The sequence below is a fragment of the Fukomys damarensis genome, unplaced genomic scaffold, assembly GCF_012274545.1.
Source record: "Fukomys damarensis isolate Sample0158 unplaced genomic scaffold, DMR_v1.0_HiC HiC_scaffold_16, whole genome shotgun sequence".
NCBI classification, from domain to species: Eukaryota; Metazoa; Chordata; class Mammalia; order Rodentia; family Bathyergidae; genus Fukomys; species Fukomys damarensis.
Window position 1 is genome coordinate 88,729,840 of NW_022900928.1, and position 13,643 is coordinate 88,743,482.

Here is a 13,643-nt window from a genome sequence, read left to right on the forward strand (position 1 = left end):
TTTTTTTTTTTTTTGTACTGGAGATTGAACTCAGGTCCTTGCACTTGCAAGGCAGGCCACCGAACCTCTGAGCTAAATCCCCGGCCCACCTTTTGTCTCTTCATTCAATACAGGTGGACATGTTTCACTGTTCTGAGATTGTGCGTGTGTCTAAGGGTTCCCCAGTCCCACCATGAGCAAGTATTCATGTACTCATCTGCACTCATCTGCACATCATGGGATATGCAGAGGACAAGGGGAGAACTGGGAGGTGACATTTCCTCTCCAGCACATTGTCGTCCCCCACCCCCAGGCAGTATCTGGAGGTGAATGGGTCCTCAGATCCTAGGTGGTGACTGCTATTGACAGTGGGGAATGGTAGCCAGTCTGGGGCTAGGGGAGCTCCAGCCAGGGGACAAAAGAGTTGATCCTGTGGCTTTGGACAGGCTGCAGTCCTTGGCTGTTTTCTTGTCTATACAAACAGAGGTATGGCCTGCATCATTAGTGTCTCTTTGGCTGCTAACATTCTGCAGCACCACACTGATGGTTGTGATGACCAGGCAATATTGAGGGCAAGGTCCCTGTCCCCTCTAACAGGTGGCTGACTGTCAGCTGCCACACTCACCACAGCCCCAGTCCAGATGGCAGCTCCCGAGGAGCACAGTCTGTAGCACTTGAGGATGTAGAGGAATCCTCCCAGCACCCCACTCAGGAGCCCCAGCACGATCTGTACAACCTGAAAGATGCAGGAGCTAGGAGCCAGCCTGGATGCCAGAGCTCAGAGGAAGCTCCTTGGCCCCTGGGGTCTTAGGGTGGCTTTGAGAAGCTGCTACACTCTGGATATACTGATTGGAGGGGAGAGAGATTGAAAGAGAGAGAGAGAGAGAGAGAGAGAGCGAGCTTTTTTGCCCCTTTAGCTCAGCAGGCACTGAGAAGGCAGCAAAAATCAGTTTCTAATAAGAAGATCACACTGAGTCACTGTTCTTCTTGGAGAGCCTGGTGGAGCAAGAAGAGGAGCCTTCCCTCGGCCAGACAAGAGGAATGAGGAGTCCCTCCCTGGTCCCGTGAGGCAAGCAACCCCTCACCCAAGAGGCCACCAGCAGTCGGCTGCTGCCCAAGGTCTGGCTGGTGGAGCTGGTGGTTGTGGCTGGGAGCCGTAGCAGGGAGCATCCGGTCAGCAGGAGTTTGGCCAGTGCTGACTCCTGGTGAATGTGCACATTGATGTGGGTAGGCTGCGGGCCCTCGGAGGCCATCTTGCCACTGTCTACAGTCCCCGAGTCCATGGAAGTCCGTCTGAGGGAGGACAAGGGAAGACTGGGGACGCAAAGTGAACTCAAGTTCATCAGAATTTGGGATTCAGGGGCCGTGGGGCTCCTGGTCCCAGAGCTGTCTGTCCCTGCTGGGGCTTCCATATCAGTCCAGGTCTGCTTTGTGCCCCTCTTGGTCCTCTCAGACCCCAGTGTCTGGGTTGAGCAGTGCCCACACACATCCCCTCTTCACCCCCACCACTGACCCTGACTCTTCTTGTCTCTTCTCTCCAGAGCCCTGTGACCCCATAACCAGAACCCCTCCCACAGCCCCCTGGCTCCCTGTAGCGCTTCTATTGGCAGCTGTGGCAAGGAGGTCCCTGGGGAAGGGGCTGCCTCACCTGCTCTTCTGGGAGGGCGGGATGAGTGAAGAGAAGCCAGCAGAGGGAGCGTAGCCTGGCTAGAAGAGGAAGCTGATAGCCAGAGGGAAGGGAGGTTGAGGGGTGACCAGACTTTCACCCTCCTCATAAAACAGCGAGGCAGAGGGGCTCCTCTAGGGTTTTCCAGCCATAGGGGGGTCCATGGGTGCTGCGGAAGTGGAGAGGAAGGAGGAGGTTGGATTGTGGGGGTATCAGGTATATAATCAACTGGCCAGGCTTTCCTAGCAAGTGTGGGTCTTTGCTGTGCATGTTGTCTGAGTAGATGTGAGTGAGTGTGCATGTGTATGTGTGCGTGCGTGCACTCATGAGCTGGCCTAATCATCTGCTCACCATGGAACCCCCCCTAGAGAGGCCCCTTGGTCTTAGCTGTCTGCTGGGAAATGAGGAAGCCAGGCTGCACCTCTTCTCACCATCCCTTTTCCCTGCTCTCCTCCCTCCAAGCTGCCAGTCCTTGGCTCCAAGTCAGCTCCTCCCAGACCTGCTCTGCTCTGGCTCCCCGAGGACAGCAGGTGAGGCAGAGCCCCCACCACCCAGGAGGCCCTTTTTCAGGAGCCTCTCTGAGTGTGGACCAGAGACTCCAAGCCTATGCCCTTCTGGGTACAGGATGCCCTTCTTCCTCCATTTTTCCCTCCTGTAGGACTCTAGGGAAGGAGAAATGGGCTGAATAGGAGCTGCAACCCTACAATGGGGGGTTGGGGCTCAGAGGAGGCCTAGCCCGCCTTCCCCAGCCTACACTCTGGGTGGGGATGGATGTGGCTCCTTTGGGCCGGACCCCTGAGGTGGCATGGCTGTAGCTTGGGATGGCAGAGAGTGCTCTTTCTCCAGCTCCAGCCCTGGGAAGAGGGACAAAGCCAAGTGTCCAGGACAGCTGGACCAAGCCTGGATTAGAGTGGAGGCAGGGCAGGACTGCTCTTGGTTTCAGATCCTGGTCTTGGGAGCCATGGGGGTAGAGTGGGGCAGGGAAGTGTTGCCTAGGGTGTCTGGGGGAACTGGGGCTCAAAGTACACCCCTGGAAGACCCCGCCTTTCAGATGGCTCCTGGGCCCCCGAGGGAAGATTGGGAATCTGGGGCTGGAGTCCCTTTGCTGGGCCCACTGGGTATGAATCTTCTGCAGACTTGTCAAAATTTTGCCTGATCTTCAAACGCAAAGGAGGCCAGATAGGTGAAAGAGCAAGACTGCTCTGAAAGGTAGGCAGAAGGCAAAGGGCAAACGCTATTAGAATAGTTATCTTTTATTTATTTATTTATTTATTTATTTTTCACTGTGGGGCACTGGGGAGACCCTTCTCAATCTGAGTCACTCACCTGCTGTAGCTTTGTCATGAGTGATCAGATCCTTTGGTGGTCACCAAACTCTCAAAGGCGAGAACTCTGCACTGTTCCCAGAATAGTTATTAATATTGGGTTTAAACGGTGATACTTAGGTCAGGATGCACATTGGAATTGTCCCTGTAGGATGTCTGTTGGAGCCAGGGAAGTTGATTCTCAAGTGTATGTGGAAAAGTAATCTAGCAAAAATGGCCATAGCAATTCTGGAAAAAAAAAGTACAAGGGAGTCAAGAAGCAGCCCAGTTAGATATTAAATTCAACACTAACCCAAACTGTAGTACTGCCGCGTCACTCCCCACAGACATACAAATGGGCAGAACAAAAATCCTGCAGCAGACTGAAATTCCTGTAGGAGCCTTCTGTTTGCTCAGGAGAGCATTTAAGTCAGTGAAAGGAGACATCTGTCACAAGTGGAAGTGATCTTGCCGAGATTTGCTCTTTGAATGAGAGCAACTGTGATCCGTATCTTCCGGATTATAACAGGAATTCCAGAGGGATTGATACTAAAAATGAAAACAGCATGAAACCATGTAGAAGAAAACATGGGTGAACTGTTAAAATCTTGAAGTGGGGAAGTCCTTTTAGAGTGGGAAATAAAACCTTTCTAGCATCAATAAGAGAGAACTTTCCTAAGCATAACTACTCCTTAAAGTGAAACTGGACAAAAACTCAAACAAAGTCAAAATATAAATCATAGTTGTAAAGAAATATTTAGAACTCATGTCATAGATGGTAATTCTTTGATGATATGAAGTACTTCTACAAGGAACAAAATAAAAGAGGAAGGATGTAGGATAGGCAAGGAGAGCTTAAGAAAAGAAAATAGAAATAAACATGTCTTTTAACATGTGAAAAGATGATTGACTTCATTCCTAATGAGAGAACTACGGATTGAAACTATGTTGAACTAGTTAGAGCAGGCAGATCGATAGTCACCTATGCCCAGTTGGGGGATTCTCTGTGGTGAACCCTTAGGAAATATTTACAACATAGTAATATCCTATGTCTTGATTGTAACTGTAGTTTGTCAAAACTTATTGAGATGAGCATTTAAAATGGAGCATTGTATGGCATAAAATAGATTAAAGTTGGCTAAATGTCTGTTAGGGTATCGGTTAAATAAATTATGATAGATTCACATACTGGAAAAAATGCAGTTACACACATGAATAAAGAGGTCTTTTTACGGAATGATGCTGGGCTAATGAAACAAGTGGCTCTGCTACTGCAGTGCTGTGCAGAGTAGCATGTGTGGCATGCTGCCATTTGTGGGCAAGAAGAAATCTTGTGGGCAAGAAGAAATCTTTTGTGCACAAAAATGTCATTGGAGGATATGTAAGAAATTGATCATATTAGTGTCCCTTTAATATCTTCTGAAGTTTTTTAACTAGGGAGAGAATTATGTGTAATATATATACAGAGTCCACCAAAAAATATACGCACACTTTAGCAGTTTGCTGTACTAAGAAATGTCTGGAAGCTCGTGGACACCACTTTGAGCATCTCTTGTAATTGTAGAGATCAAAGGGAACTCGTATTGATCTCGTGATGTCTAGTAAATTGAGTATTAAAATATTTATGCAAGTTTTTCTTTTTTGATGTGTACATCTTTTGGGCAGACAGCAGGAGAGCTGTCTTCTCCCCACTCTGGACCCTAGACAGACTGTATCACATCATTCTGGGAAGGCATCCAAGCACTCGTGAGATGAAAAGCTCTAGATGGAATCTGGATTTGCACCCTGAAGTAAGGTCATTGTGCCATTGATGTCAGCACTGGGAAGACCCTTTGGACCATGACAAGGAGACTGTCTCCTCTCTCAGCCCCGCGGTACTCCTTTTTATCTTACCCGCTCCCTAGACTTCATTAACTCTGTCCATCTTCTCCACTGCAGGCAGGATGTCCCAAAACATGGTGACTGTCAATGGAGTCAGTGTGGCCTCTGTGTCCTCCCAGCCCACGCACATCAATATCCACATCCACCAGCAGTCAGCTCTGACACAGCTGCTGAAGGCAGTGGGATCCCTGAAGCAGTTTCTTTCTCGCCCTCGGGACTCTGGGCCTTCCAAGGCCAGGACAAATAAGGAGCAGCTGGTTCTAGGGGTAAGGGTGGGCTGTTGGTGGTTGGGGGGCAGCTAGTGAGGTGACACAGAGGGTGGAACCCTCCTTTTCTTTTCTTTTTAATAGCAAAACATTTATTGGTACATGTCAGACATACTTAATGGTAACACTCATCACAGGGAATTTGCACCTGTACATGATATGTCCTGCCTCTTTCTTTCCCACTTCCTTTTCCTTCGAACTCCCCTCCCCTCCCTATATACAAAAGCTTTGTTTCCATTTTTCCTTCTATTTTCACTTTTTTCTTGCCCCTTCCTTACTTTCTCCCTCCTCCCTCCCTTGTTCCTCTTCCCATTTGAACATTTTCTTCCCATTTCCCAATATCTATTATATATTTTAGTCCTTATTTCTACTTTAAGCTTCTCATACCAGAGAAACAATGTGGCATTTAAACAGTGTGTCTGATTTATTTCACTTAAGAGTATGGTCTCAAGGTCCACCCATTTAGCTAGAAATGTCTCAAGCTCATCTTCTTTATGGCAGAGTAGTACTCCAGTGTGTAAAAACAAACCACACACATCTTTATCCATTTGTCAGTTGATGGGCATTTGGGTTGTTTCCAAGATAAGCTATTACAAACTGTGCTGCTATAAACATGGGTGTGCATGCATTGCTGTGGTATGATGCTTTTCATTATTTCAGGAAGATACCAACAGAGGGAATAGATGGATCAAATGGAGTCTCTACCTTTAATTTAGTTTTCTTTTTGTACCTTTTGGACCTTGCACTTGTGAGGCAATCACAGTGCCACTGAGCTAAATCCCTAGCCCTATGATCTCATGTTATTAAAAAGCATTTGTACAGCAAGAAAAACCACCAACAGAGTGAAGAGACAACCCACAGCATGGGAAAAAAAATTTGCCAGCTATTCCTCAAAGGACTACTATATAGAATATATAAAGAACTAAAACAAAAAAAAATCAGAACCCTCAAATTTAAAGACCTAGTCCAAAAACAGGCATCAGAAATGAAAAGACACTTCTCAGATGAAGAAGTAGAAACCCGTCATTCAAGAGATCAAATCAAAACAACTCTGCGATTCCATTTCACTCCACAAAGAATGGCTGTTATCAGCAAATCAACCACTAATAAGTGCTTGAGGGGCTGTGGGCAAAAAGGAACACTTCTTTTCATTTAAAAGAAATTTAAATTTTTTTACCTTTGTTAGTACATGTTTACAGTCTATAATGATTACATTTATAGCGGGGAGCCAGTACAAATAATAACACATTTTAATTTTTTTTGAGGCCCCTTCCCTTTCTCTCCCGCCTCCATCCCTCCACCACACGGCCTACTTCCCAGTTGCAAAAGATCGATCTCCCTGTTTCTTATCATCTTTTATTTTGCTCTTTAATTTATTTATACTCTGCATTTCTCAAATAAGAGAAACCATGTGACATTGAAGCTCATGTATCTGATTTATTTCATTCAACATTGTTATCTCAAAGCGCTTGAGTTTTCCTATAAATCCTCTTCTTTAATAGGATGCAGAAGGGAAAGTGGGTTGAATCCCCACAGGGATTGACATCATATTTGGGGGAAATTTTTGGAACTTTGCCTGCAGAGCTTGGATGGAAAGGAATGATCAACCTGTGTGGTGTAGAGGTGGAAGAATCTCTGTTAATTAAAGGGTTTGGTTGAACCCATGGAAACCAAGGCTGCTGGTGCCAGGCAGTATGCTAGGCCCTTCCAGTCAGACTACCCTGAAAAGTGTTCCATTTCCCTCCAAAATGGTAGCACAGAATAAGTAGAATTCAGGGTAGATCAGGTGATGTAAAGTATCACACCTGACATCCATGGTGGGCAGAAGTTGGTGTTTGAGATGGACCCTGTTGAAGGAATGGATTAAGGCAGACAGTGGTCAGGGATAAAAGAACAGCAATTGCAGTTCACACAAGTGGCAGGAGGAAAGGCAAAGAGGCTGGAGAGCATTGGGCAAGTTTGTAACACTACAGAGTAAGAGAAAGCGGCTCAGGGCTGAGTAAGGAAGCCCTGGAGGAGTCTGTCCTGAGTCAGTGTCTGTGGCAGGAGGGCATAGATTCCAAGCAGGAAGCTGGGCTCCAGCTGCTTCACGGCTGGAGGTGTCCAGATGGGAAATGTGAAACGTCTGTGCTTGTGTAGATGGAGCCAAAGTGGTAAGGGAAAGCAGGAGTGGAAATCCTTTGTTAATGGTGTCGCCATGACTCGGGAGTGAATGGGTTTGGAGTGTAAGAGAAGAGATAAACCCAAGAACGTGCAGAGGTTTGGAGTGTGGATGACCAGCAGATTGGGGCTCTGGGAGTTGGGAAAGAGAACTTAAAAAATCACAAATCTCAGAGGGTATCCAGGGGCCTATGTGAGCAGAGTTTTCCAGGAGGCAGACCCTGAGTGAGAATTAGGGGTGCAAATGATTTATTGATGAAAAGAGAGGGAGCAGGATAGGGCTGGGGGTCCCCAGCAGACTGTCCATTACCACAGTTGCACAATGGGACGCCGTGATTCTTGAGCCACAGTCTTCCTCAGTCAGCGGCTTGGGGACATCACATCTTTTCTCAGCTGAAAGACAAGGGGACTCTTTGTTGGAAAGGGGGGGTGCCAAAGACATATCATTGTGTCTACTACAGAGACCTCAGAATTATATATTTGAACCTGAAGAGAGGTATCAGAGCTGGAAGCAGAGGGTAAATGAAGGATTGGGACAAAATGATGACATTCCTAAGGGAAGGTGAGGAGAAAAAAATGGAAACTATCTGGTGGGATCATCATAAAGTATTTCTTTTAGGAAAAAAAAAGTAACAAAGGATAAACAGCCAAGCCTGTAAGAGGGATAAAGGGAGAACCAGGCCAGTGCAGCTCAATGGCTAGTAAGGAAACAGAATCTTCTGGAATCAGAGGTGCAGGAAGGTGGGGGGAGAGGAAAAAGAGGTAGGAGCTGGGCTGTTGATTTTCATCCTATCTTGCAGGTGTCGCAGATACTGCTGGGGGTTGTGAGCTGTACTCTTGGAGTGAGTCTCTACTTTGGGCCCAGGACTGAGCTGCGTGTCTTGGGCTGTGCCTTCTGGGCAGGGTCTGTGGTGAGTAAGGGATGGGCTGGGAGCTCAGTGGCAGGCAGGTGGTGACGGACAAGCAAAAAGTTCCTTTGGCTGTAGGTAGATGCTTGGAGAAAGCCACTAAAATCCCAGAGTTCACATGCTCCCTTTTCCATGAGGTAGCCACCTCTGGGCTGGGACAAACCCTAATCTGTCTACTTCTTCTTTCACAAGGTTCCAGTGGATGGGGCAGTATAACTGAAGTTCTGTTCATATGTGAGGTTTCTTTGCTAGTCTCTTGAATCCTGCTTCCATTTGGCTCTTTTGGGAGCTATGGGTGGAAGGGTGATAGGAGATCAATTAGGAGAGCAAATCACTTTTTTAAGTGTCTTCTCTTTCCAGGCAATTGCCGCAGGAGCTGGGACCATTGTCCATGAGAAACACCGGGGCAAACTTTCAGTGAGTCTTGGGCACCCTCTCCCCCAGACCCTGTCTTTCAAATCCCTCCTATGTATAGTTTTTCCACTCAGTCTCTGTCTTCTATACTTTGGTTCCCAATGTCCTCAGATCCTGGAGGATTGAGAGGGTTTCTAGGAGCTGGGAAGAAGAGACAGATTTGAGGGTGGCACCCACGCGGCTCTGCCAATGATGAACGGAAGCTGCATCTTGAATCTCTCTCTTCTAGGGCTCTGTGTCAGGTCTGCTCACCCTGGCTGGCACTGCTGCTTCTGTGGCTGCCACTGTCTTTTGTGTGAGGAGCTTAATCTGGCAAACAGACGACTTAAACTACAAGAAGTTCAACTCCGTCTGTAATGGGCTAGTCCCTGTCACCACAACCACTGCTTACAGATGGAGGGATGACAACTCATACTGGAGGACAGAGCGTTGTAGATCATCAATGAAAATGACCCTGGTGAGAAGGAAGAGTCCAGTCTTCCTGGGACCCTTCATATCCCTTTCTCCCAAGGGCATTGGAGGGCAGAGGCATCGGCTCCCTGCACTCGCCCTAGGTCTTTGTTTAGGAGATTTTAATTTAAACAGCAGGCACTTCTCAGATTACAATAGCTTCTTCTAGTGGCTCCTGCTACTGCTGGCATGGCAACAAGGTGGGGGGCATCATGAGCATTTGAATAGGTAAGAATGGGAAGCTGCCAGGCCGGATCAGGGCTGCCCTGCCCCAGGATGGTATCACCTTTATTGCCCAAGGTAGGCACGTGCAGTGTACGCAGACTCAGAGGCACTGACTCCTGACTGTTTTTTTTCCTCCTTTATCTCCAGCACCTCTTCCTGGGATTCTGTATCCTGCTCACAGTTGTCTGTATCCTGAATGTCATCGTGTCTTTGGCTTCCCTGGGATTGCATCTTCAGAGCAAGCGTGGTCAAAGCTCTGAGTTCCTAGTGAGTTGTCAAGGAGTTGTGTGGGAGAGTGTGGGTCTGGGCAGGGAAAAGTGTGGGAACAGGGAGGGGCCTTGGAGCCTGGAGCTTCTTATCAGAAGTCAGGCCCAGCTGCTGTCAGAATGCTGGGGAATGCAGCTCCATCATGTGTGCTGCCCTGTGTTTCACCACATCTTCCCTTTCTCTAATTCCCTGTTGTCTCCTTCACTCTGTTCCACACACCTGTCTAAGTCCCCCTTCTCTGCCACCTTGCCTTTTCTCACTGGAGCTCTATTTCTGTGGTCTTTTCCTTTCCCCGCTTCTTGCCTTTCCTGGTTTCAGGTTCTGTGAAGCAAAGTCTTCTCTCATTTTTTCTCTCTCATTGGTGCCCCTCCCCTTTTTTCAGGATGAGGAAGAGTCAAATCAGAAGCTCCTGAGGGTGAATCCAGTGACCCCTTCTACCTCCAAGGAGGAGACCCTGACTGTCATAAACCTGTGAGCAGCTGAAGACCCTGCCTAGGTTCCTCCGTGTTCCTGTCAAAGCAGCTCCGGGCCCATGCGATGACAGAACTGTCCCCAGGACCTCTCCTGGCCCCACGCCTCACGCTTGCCTCTGCCACAGCCGCTGTGCAGTCCTCCTTCTTCTCTTCCTGCTTCCTCACCCACTGTTCCCCTCTGGTGTCCTCTGTTCCAGGAAGAGATATTGTCACATTTTCCCTAATGCTCATTAAACAGAAAAAAAAAAAAAACAGGAAAAATAATTCCCCTTTGGAGATGGGCTTTCCCTTTATTTACACAAGTCTTGTGCTAGAAACAGCCTTCCCTTGTACGATAAGTGTGGTTTCCTTGGTGTTAGAGTCAGGAGCCCACAAACCATCAGTCAGGAAAACTTGAGCTCCAAACTTGGCAATCCCCCCCTAATGCTCATTAAACAGAAAAAAAAAAAAAACAGGAAAAATAATTCCCCTTTGGAGATGGGCTTTCCCTTTATTTACACAAGTCTTGTGCTAGAAACAGCCTTCCCTTGTACGATAAGTGTGGTTTCCTTGGTGTTAGAGTCAGGAGCCCACAAACCATCAGTCAGGAAAACTTGAGCTCCAAACTTGGCAATCCCCACCCACAACCAACCTCACGCTTGCCTCTGCCACAGCCGCTGTGCAGTCCTCCTTCTGCTCTTCCTGCTTCCTCACCCACTGTTCCCCTCTGGTGTCCTCTGTTCTAGGAAGAGATATTGTCACATTTTCCCTAATGCTGATTAAACAGAAAAAAAAACCAGGAAAAATAATTCCCCTTTGGAGATGGGCTCTCCCTTTATTTACACAAGTCTTGTGCTAGAAACAGCTTTCCCTTGTACGATAAGTGTGGTTTCCTTGGTATTAGAGTCAGGAGCCCACAAACCATCAGTCAGGAAAACTTGAGCTCCAAACTTGGCAATCCCCACCCACAACCTCAGGAAAGAAGTTAGAGGTGCAAAGAAATTTAGAACAATTGAACCTCAATATTTATTTTACTTCAGCAATGGAGGGATGAAAGCTCCTCAATCTCTGCTAAACAAATTAATGCAAATGTAGTACAGCCCAGAAGCAAAGTTGAGCTGAGATAATGCGTGAAGAGGCTGTGTCCCTCAGCTTTCTATCACTATAACAAATGCCTGATATAATCATCAATTTATAAGGGAAAACCTCTATGCTTTGAGGAGTTTCATTCTATGGTTTGTTGGCCTCATTGCTTTTGGTCCTGTGGTGAGGAAACACATTAAGATGAAAGCAGGTGGTAGAACAACACTTCTTACCTCCTGACCAGGGAGGGTGAAAAAAGGGGGAAGAGGAAGTGGGTAGCATTCCACTGTCCCCTAAGAACCGCTCATCAGGTGCCACCTTCAGGTTCCACTGCTCATTGACTATTATAAAAGAATTAGGTTCCTTAAGCTCAGGAGTCTGCTCCTGGAACCTGGCCCAGTGCACATATAGGGGTCACGGCAGTGTATTCTGTGTTGTCCTGGGAATCAGCATCATGAGACCAGTGTGGAAATGCTATCCCATGGCTGCTGCCATTGTCACTAACAAGTGGCTCTACACCTTTGACTCGGGGGCTTTATGGCTTCTACCGGCATCTTTAAAATGGCAGCAGGCCAATATGTTGACCCTTCATTGTTCCTGTGTTTGACTATATGCAAGGTTTAGGATACAGACAGACTTAAAATATAGTTACTCACATCAAGGAGTTCACAATCTGACTGGAAGCCAGGCATAAAAACCCTATCTTACAAAGAAAGAATATTACTTGATTACCAGATTTGTGGTATAGCAGGCAGCAAGGTGACCTGCTAATGATCATTGAGTAACAATGGGGAACAGAAGAAGGGAAGCTATAGAGGAGAAAATCTCAGGGAGAGGGAGGCTCTGGGGTTGCTGTTGGTGTGTAAACACCTGTGGTTAGGGCTTGTATGACTCAGTGGGCACACAGGATGGGTCTTCATGACTTGTCCATTCAGTAGCCTGATCCCAAGAAACTTTCCAGGCAGGCAGGGAGAGACCCTAACTCTGCTCAAAGTCCTTTCCCCATTGTCGGTTGAGCAGTTCCTGTGCAGCCCCCAGGATGCCTCTGATGGTTGGGACCAGTCCATTTCTGCCCTGGCCATAGGGCTGCTGTGCCTGGTGTCCTTTGTAGCCAGCCCTCTGGAGTCTCATCAGGTCCTTGAGCTGTGTCATGTGGGGTTGCTCTCCCTCTACACCCGACCATCACTATGTCCAGAAAATCCGTCACCCTCTAGTTGGAGTGTGCCCTGCCCCCATCCACACAGGCTGGTCCAGGATAGACTCTCCCACTATGATATCTACAGTTTCCAGTAGACTCTCTACCATCAAAGGCATTTCTAGTATAATTTCTAGTAAATATCAGGGATTTTCAGTATATCTCTTTGGGCTCTCAGATGCTAACAGGATAAGAGAGGCCTCTGGTAGTTTCAGTCTAACTTTTTAGCCCAAACCATCGGAGCTCAAGACGTGCTTCTGAAATGTCTTTTCACCAAGGGTCCAACTACTTGGTCAAAAGAAGAAGAATACTTTGGAAGCAGGAACCAGTGCTGTCAATTTTCCTACTGCACTGATGCAGACTGTCAAGGGCCCATCCTTCCTGATGTCCTCTTTCTACTGGAGCAGGCTCCTCCCTCTCTGACCCAAGACACTTAGATGACCTTGCTACCCCAGAGGGCGCTTTGTAAGAGCTGTCCCATTTCAAATTGGATACATCTGTTCCTTGGGGCATCTCTGGAGCAGGTGAGGTAAAGGAGGGATAATGATGACCAGGAAGGATGAAGGCGTGGTAGAACTTCCCACAGCCCCTGTGATCATGAGGCCTTTGGAGGCTATGGGAGAGGATTCTCCTGAAAGATCACACCCAACCAAAGGGTGGCACGATGCTGACCAACTGGCACGGCATGTCTGGTGGGATTGTGGAAGGGAATGAAGATGTCATGGATTTTTTTGGACCATAATCCTCTGTTTCTCCTTGGGTTAGGACTATGCCTGTGCCCAACCTCATGTGGGATGTTAATATATATGAGTGAGTCAATGAACAAATGAAATTTTTTTTCTTTTGGGGGGGTGAGGGCTGGGGTAAAGGCTGATTCTTTTTCACTTCTAAATTCTGTAGACAGATTCTGATGGTCTCAATTCTTGTTGTTCACAATGCAACTCATTGGCTTGTCACATGGGTTACATCAGTAGCTTGCTAGAGTGGAGAAGTGCCCACCCCAACCCGGACAGGCCCAGAAGAATTTGATTATCATGAGACCCCAGGGTCTGTTTGCTCAGGAAGTTTTAAGATGTCAACTCTCCATGGCCTGCAGGGGAGAATAAAATTCAGATATGGGATTAGGTGCTTTGACTTTAATGTCTGTTTTATTCCTTTTTACAATTTGCTCACTGTGGGCTTTTCGCAAGGAATTTCAGTGAGGCTAAACATAAGCAGAGTTGAGCCCCAGGCTCTGGTCAAGAGCAGGCTCTTCCCTCTTGATGGTGTTAATTTCTGTTCCTCAGTGTTTCTATACCGGTAGGGTCAGATAGATTCTTTCCCTTTTTCATTCTGGCAAATGGATGTCAAATTTGTTTTGGTCGTTTTGCACGAGGTAGTCTGTGTCAGAGTC

At 47.3% G+C, this 13,643-nt stretch overlaps 2 protein-coding genes across 5 annotated transcripts in view; one reads left to right on the forward strand and one right to left on the reverse strand.

Annotated features, from left to right (window-relative positions):
* Tmem176a (transmembrane protein 176A) overlaps positions 1–1,771 on the reverse strand; it is a 4,291-nt gene extending 2,520 nt beyond the window's left edge. The window contains exons 1-3 of one of the 2 annotated variants that reach the window (XM_010637585.3): positions 1,628–1,771; positions 1,065–1,272; positions 605–715 (exon numbers count right to left, since the gene is read on the reverse strand). In XM_010637585.3, coding sequence (XP_010635887.1) covers positions 605–715; positions 1,065–1,262 — 309 coding nt within the window. In that variant the 5' untranslated portion in view covers positions 1,263–1,272; positions 1,628–1,771. Of the gene's footprint in view, positions 1–604; positions 716–1,064; positions 1,294–1,627 lie in introns of both variants that reach the window. The other variant, XM_010637584.3, reaches the window with a different exon arrangement.
* Positions 1,772–2,011: 240 nt separating this feature from the next.
* Tmem176b (transmembrane protein 176B) lies at positions 2,012–10,256 on the forward strand. Of its 3 annotated transcripts, none has more exons than XM_019209503.2 (8): positions 2,098–2,175; positions 4,615–4,744; positions 4,888–5,096; positions 8,057–8,167; positions 8,525–8,581; positions 8,808–9,035; positions 9,401–9,520; positions 9,903–10,256. In XM_019209503.2, the coding sequence occupies exons 3-8, from the start codon at positions 4,893–4,895 to the stop codon at positions 9,993–9,995; spliced, it is 813 nt and encodes a 270-aa protein (XP_019065048.1). In that variant the 5' UTR covers positions 2,098–2,175; positions 4,615–4,744; positions 4,888–4,892; the 3' UTR covers positions 9,996–10,256. The 3 variants fall into 3 exon arrangements, with proteins under 3 accessions (XP_010635882.1, XP_019065048.1, XP_019065047.1); XM_019209502.2 differs by having other exon boundaries at positions 4,615–4,739; XM_010637580.3 differs by lacking the exon at positions 4,615–4,744 and having other exon boundaries at positions 2,012–2,175; positions 9,903–10,254.
* The last annotated feature ends 3,387 nt before the right edge of the window (positions 10,257–13,643 follow it).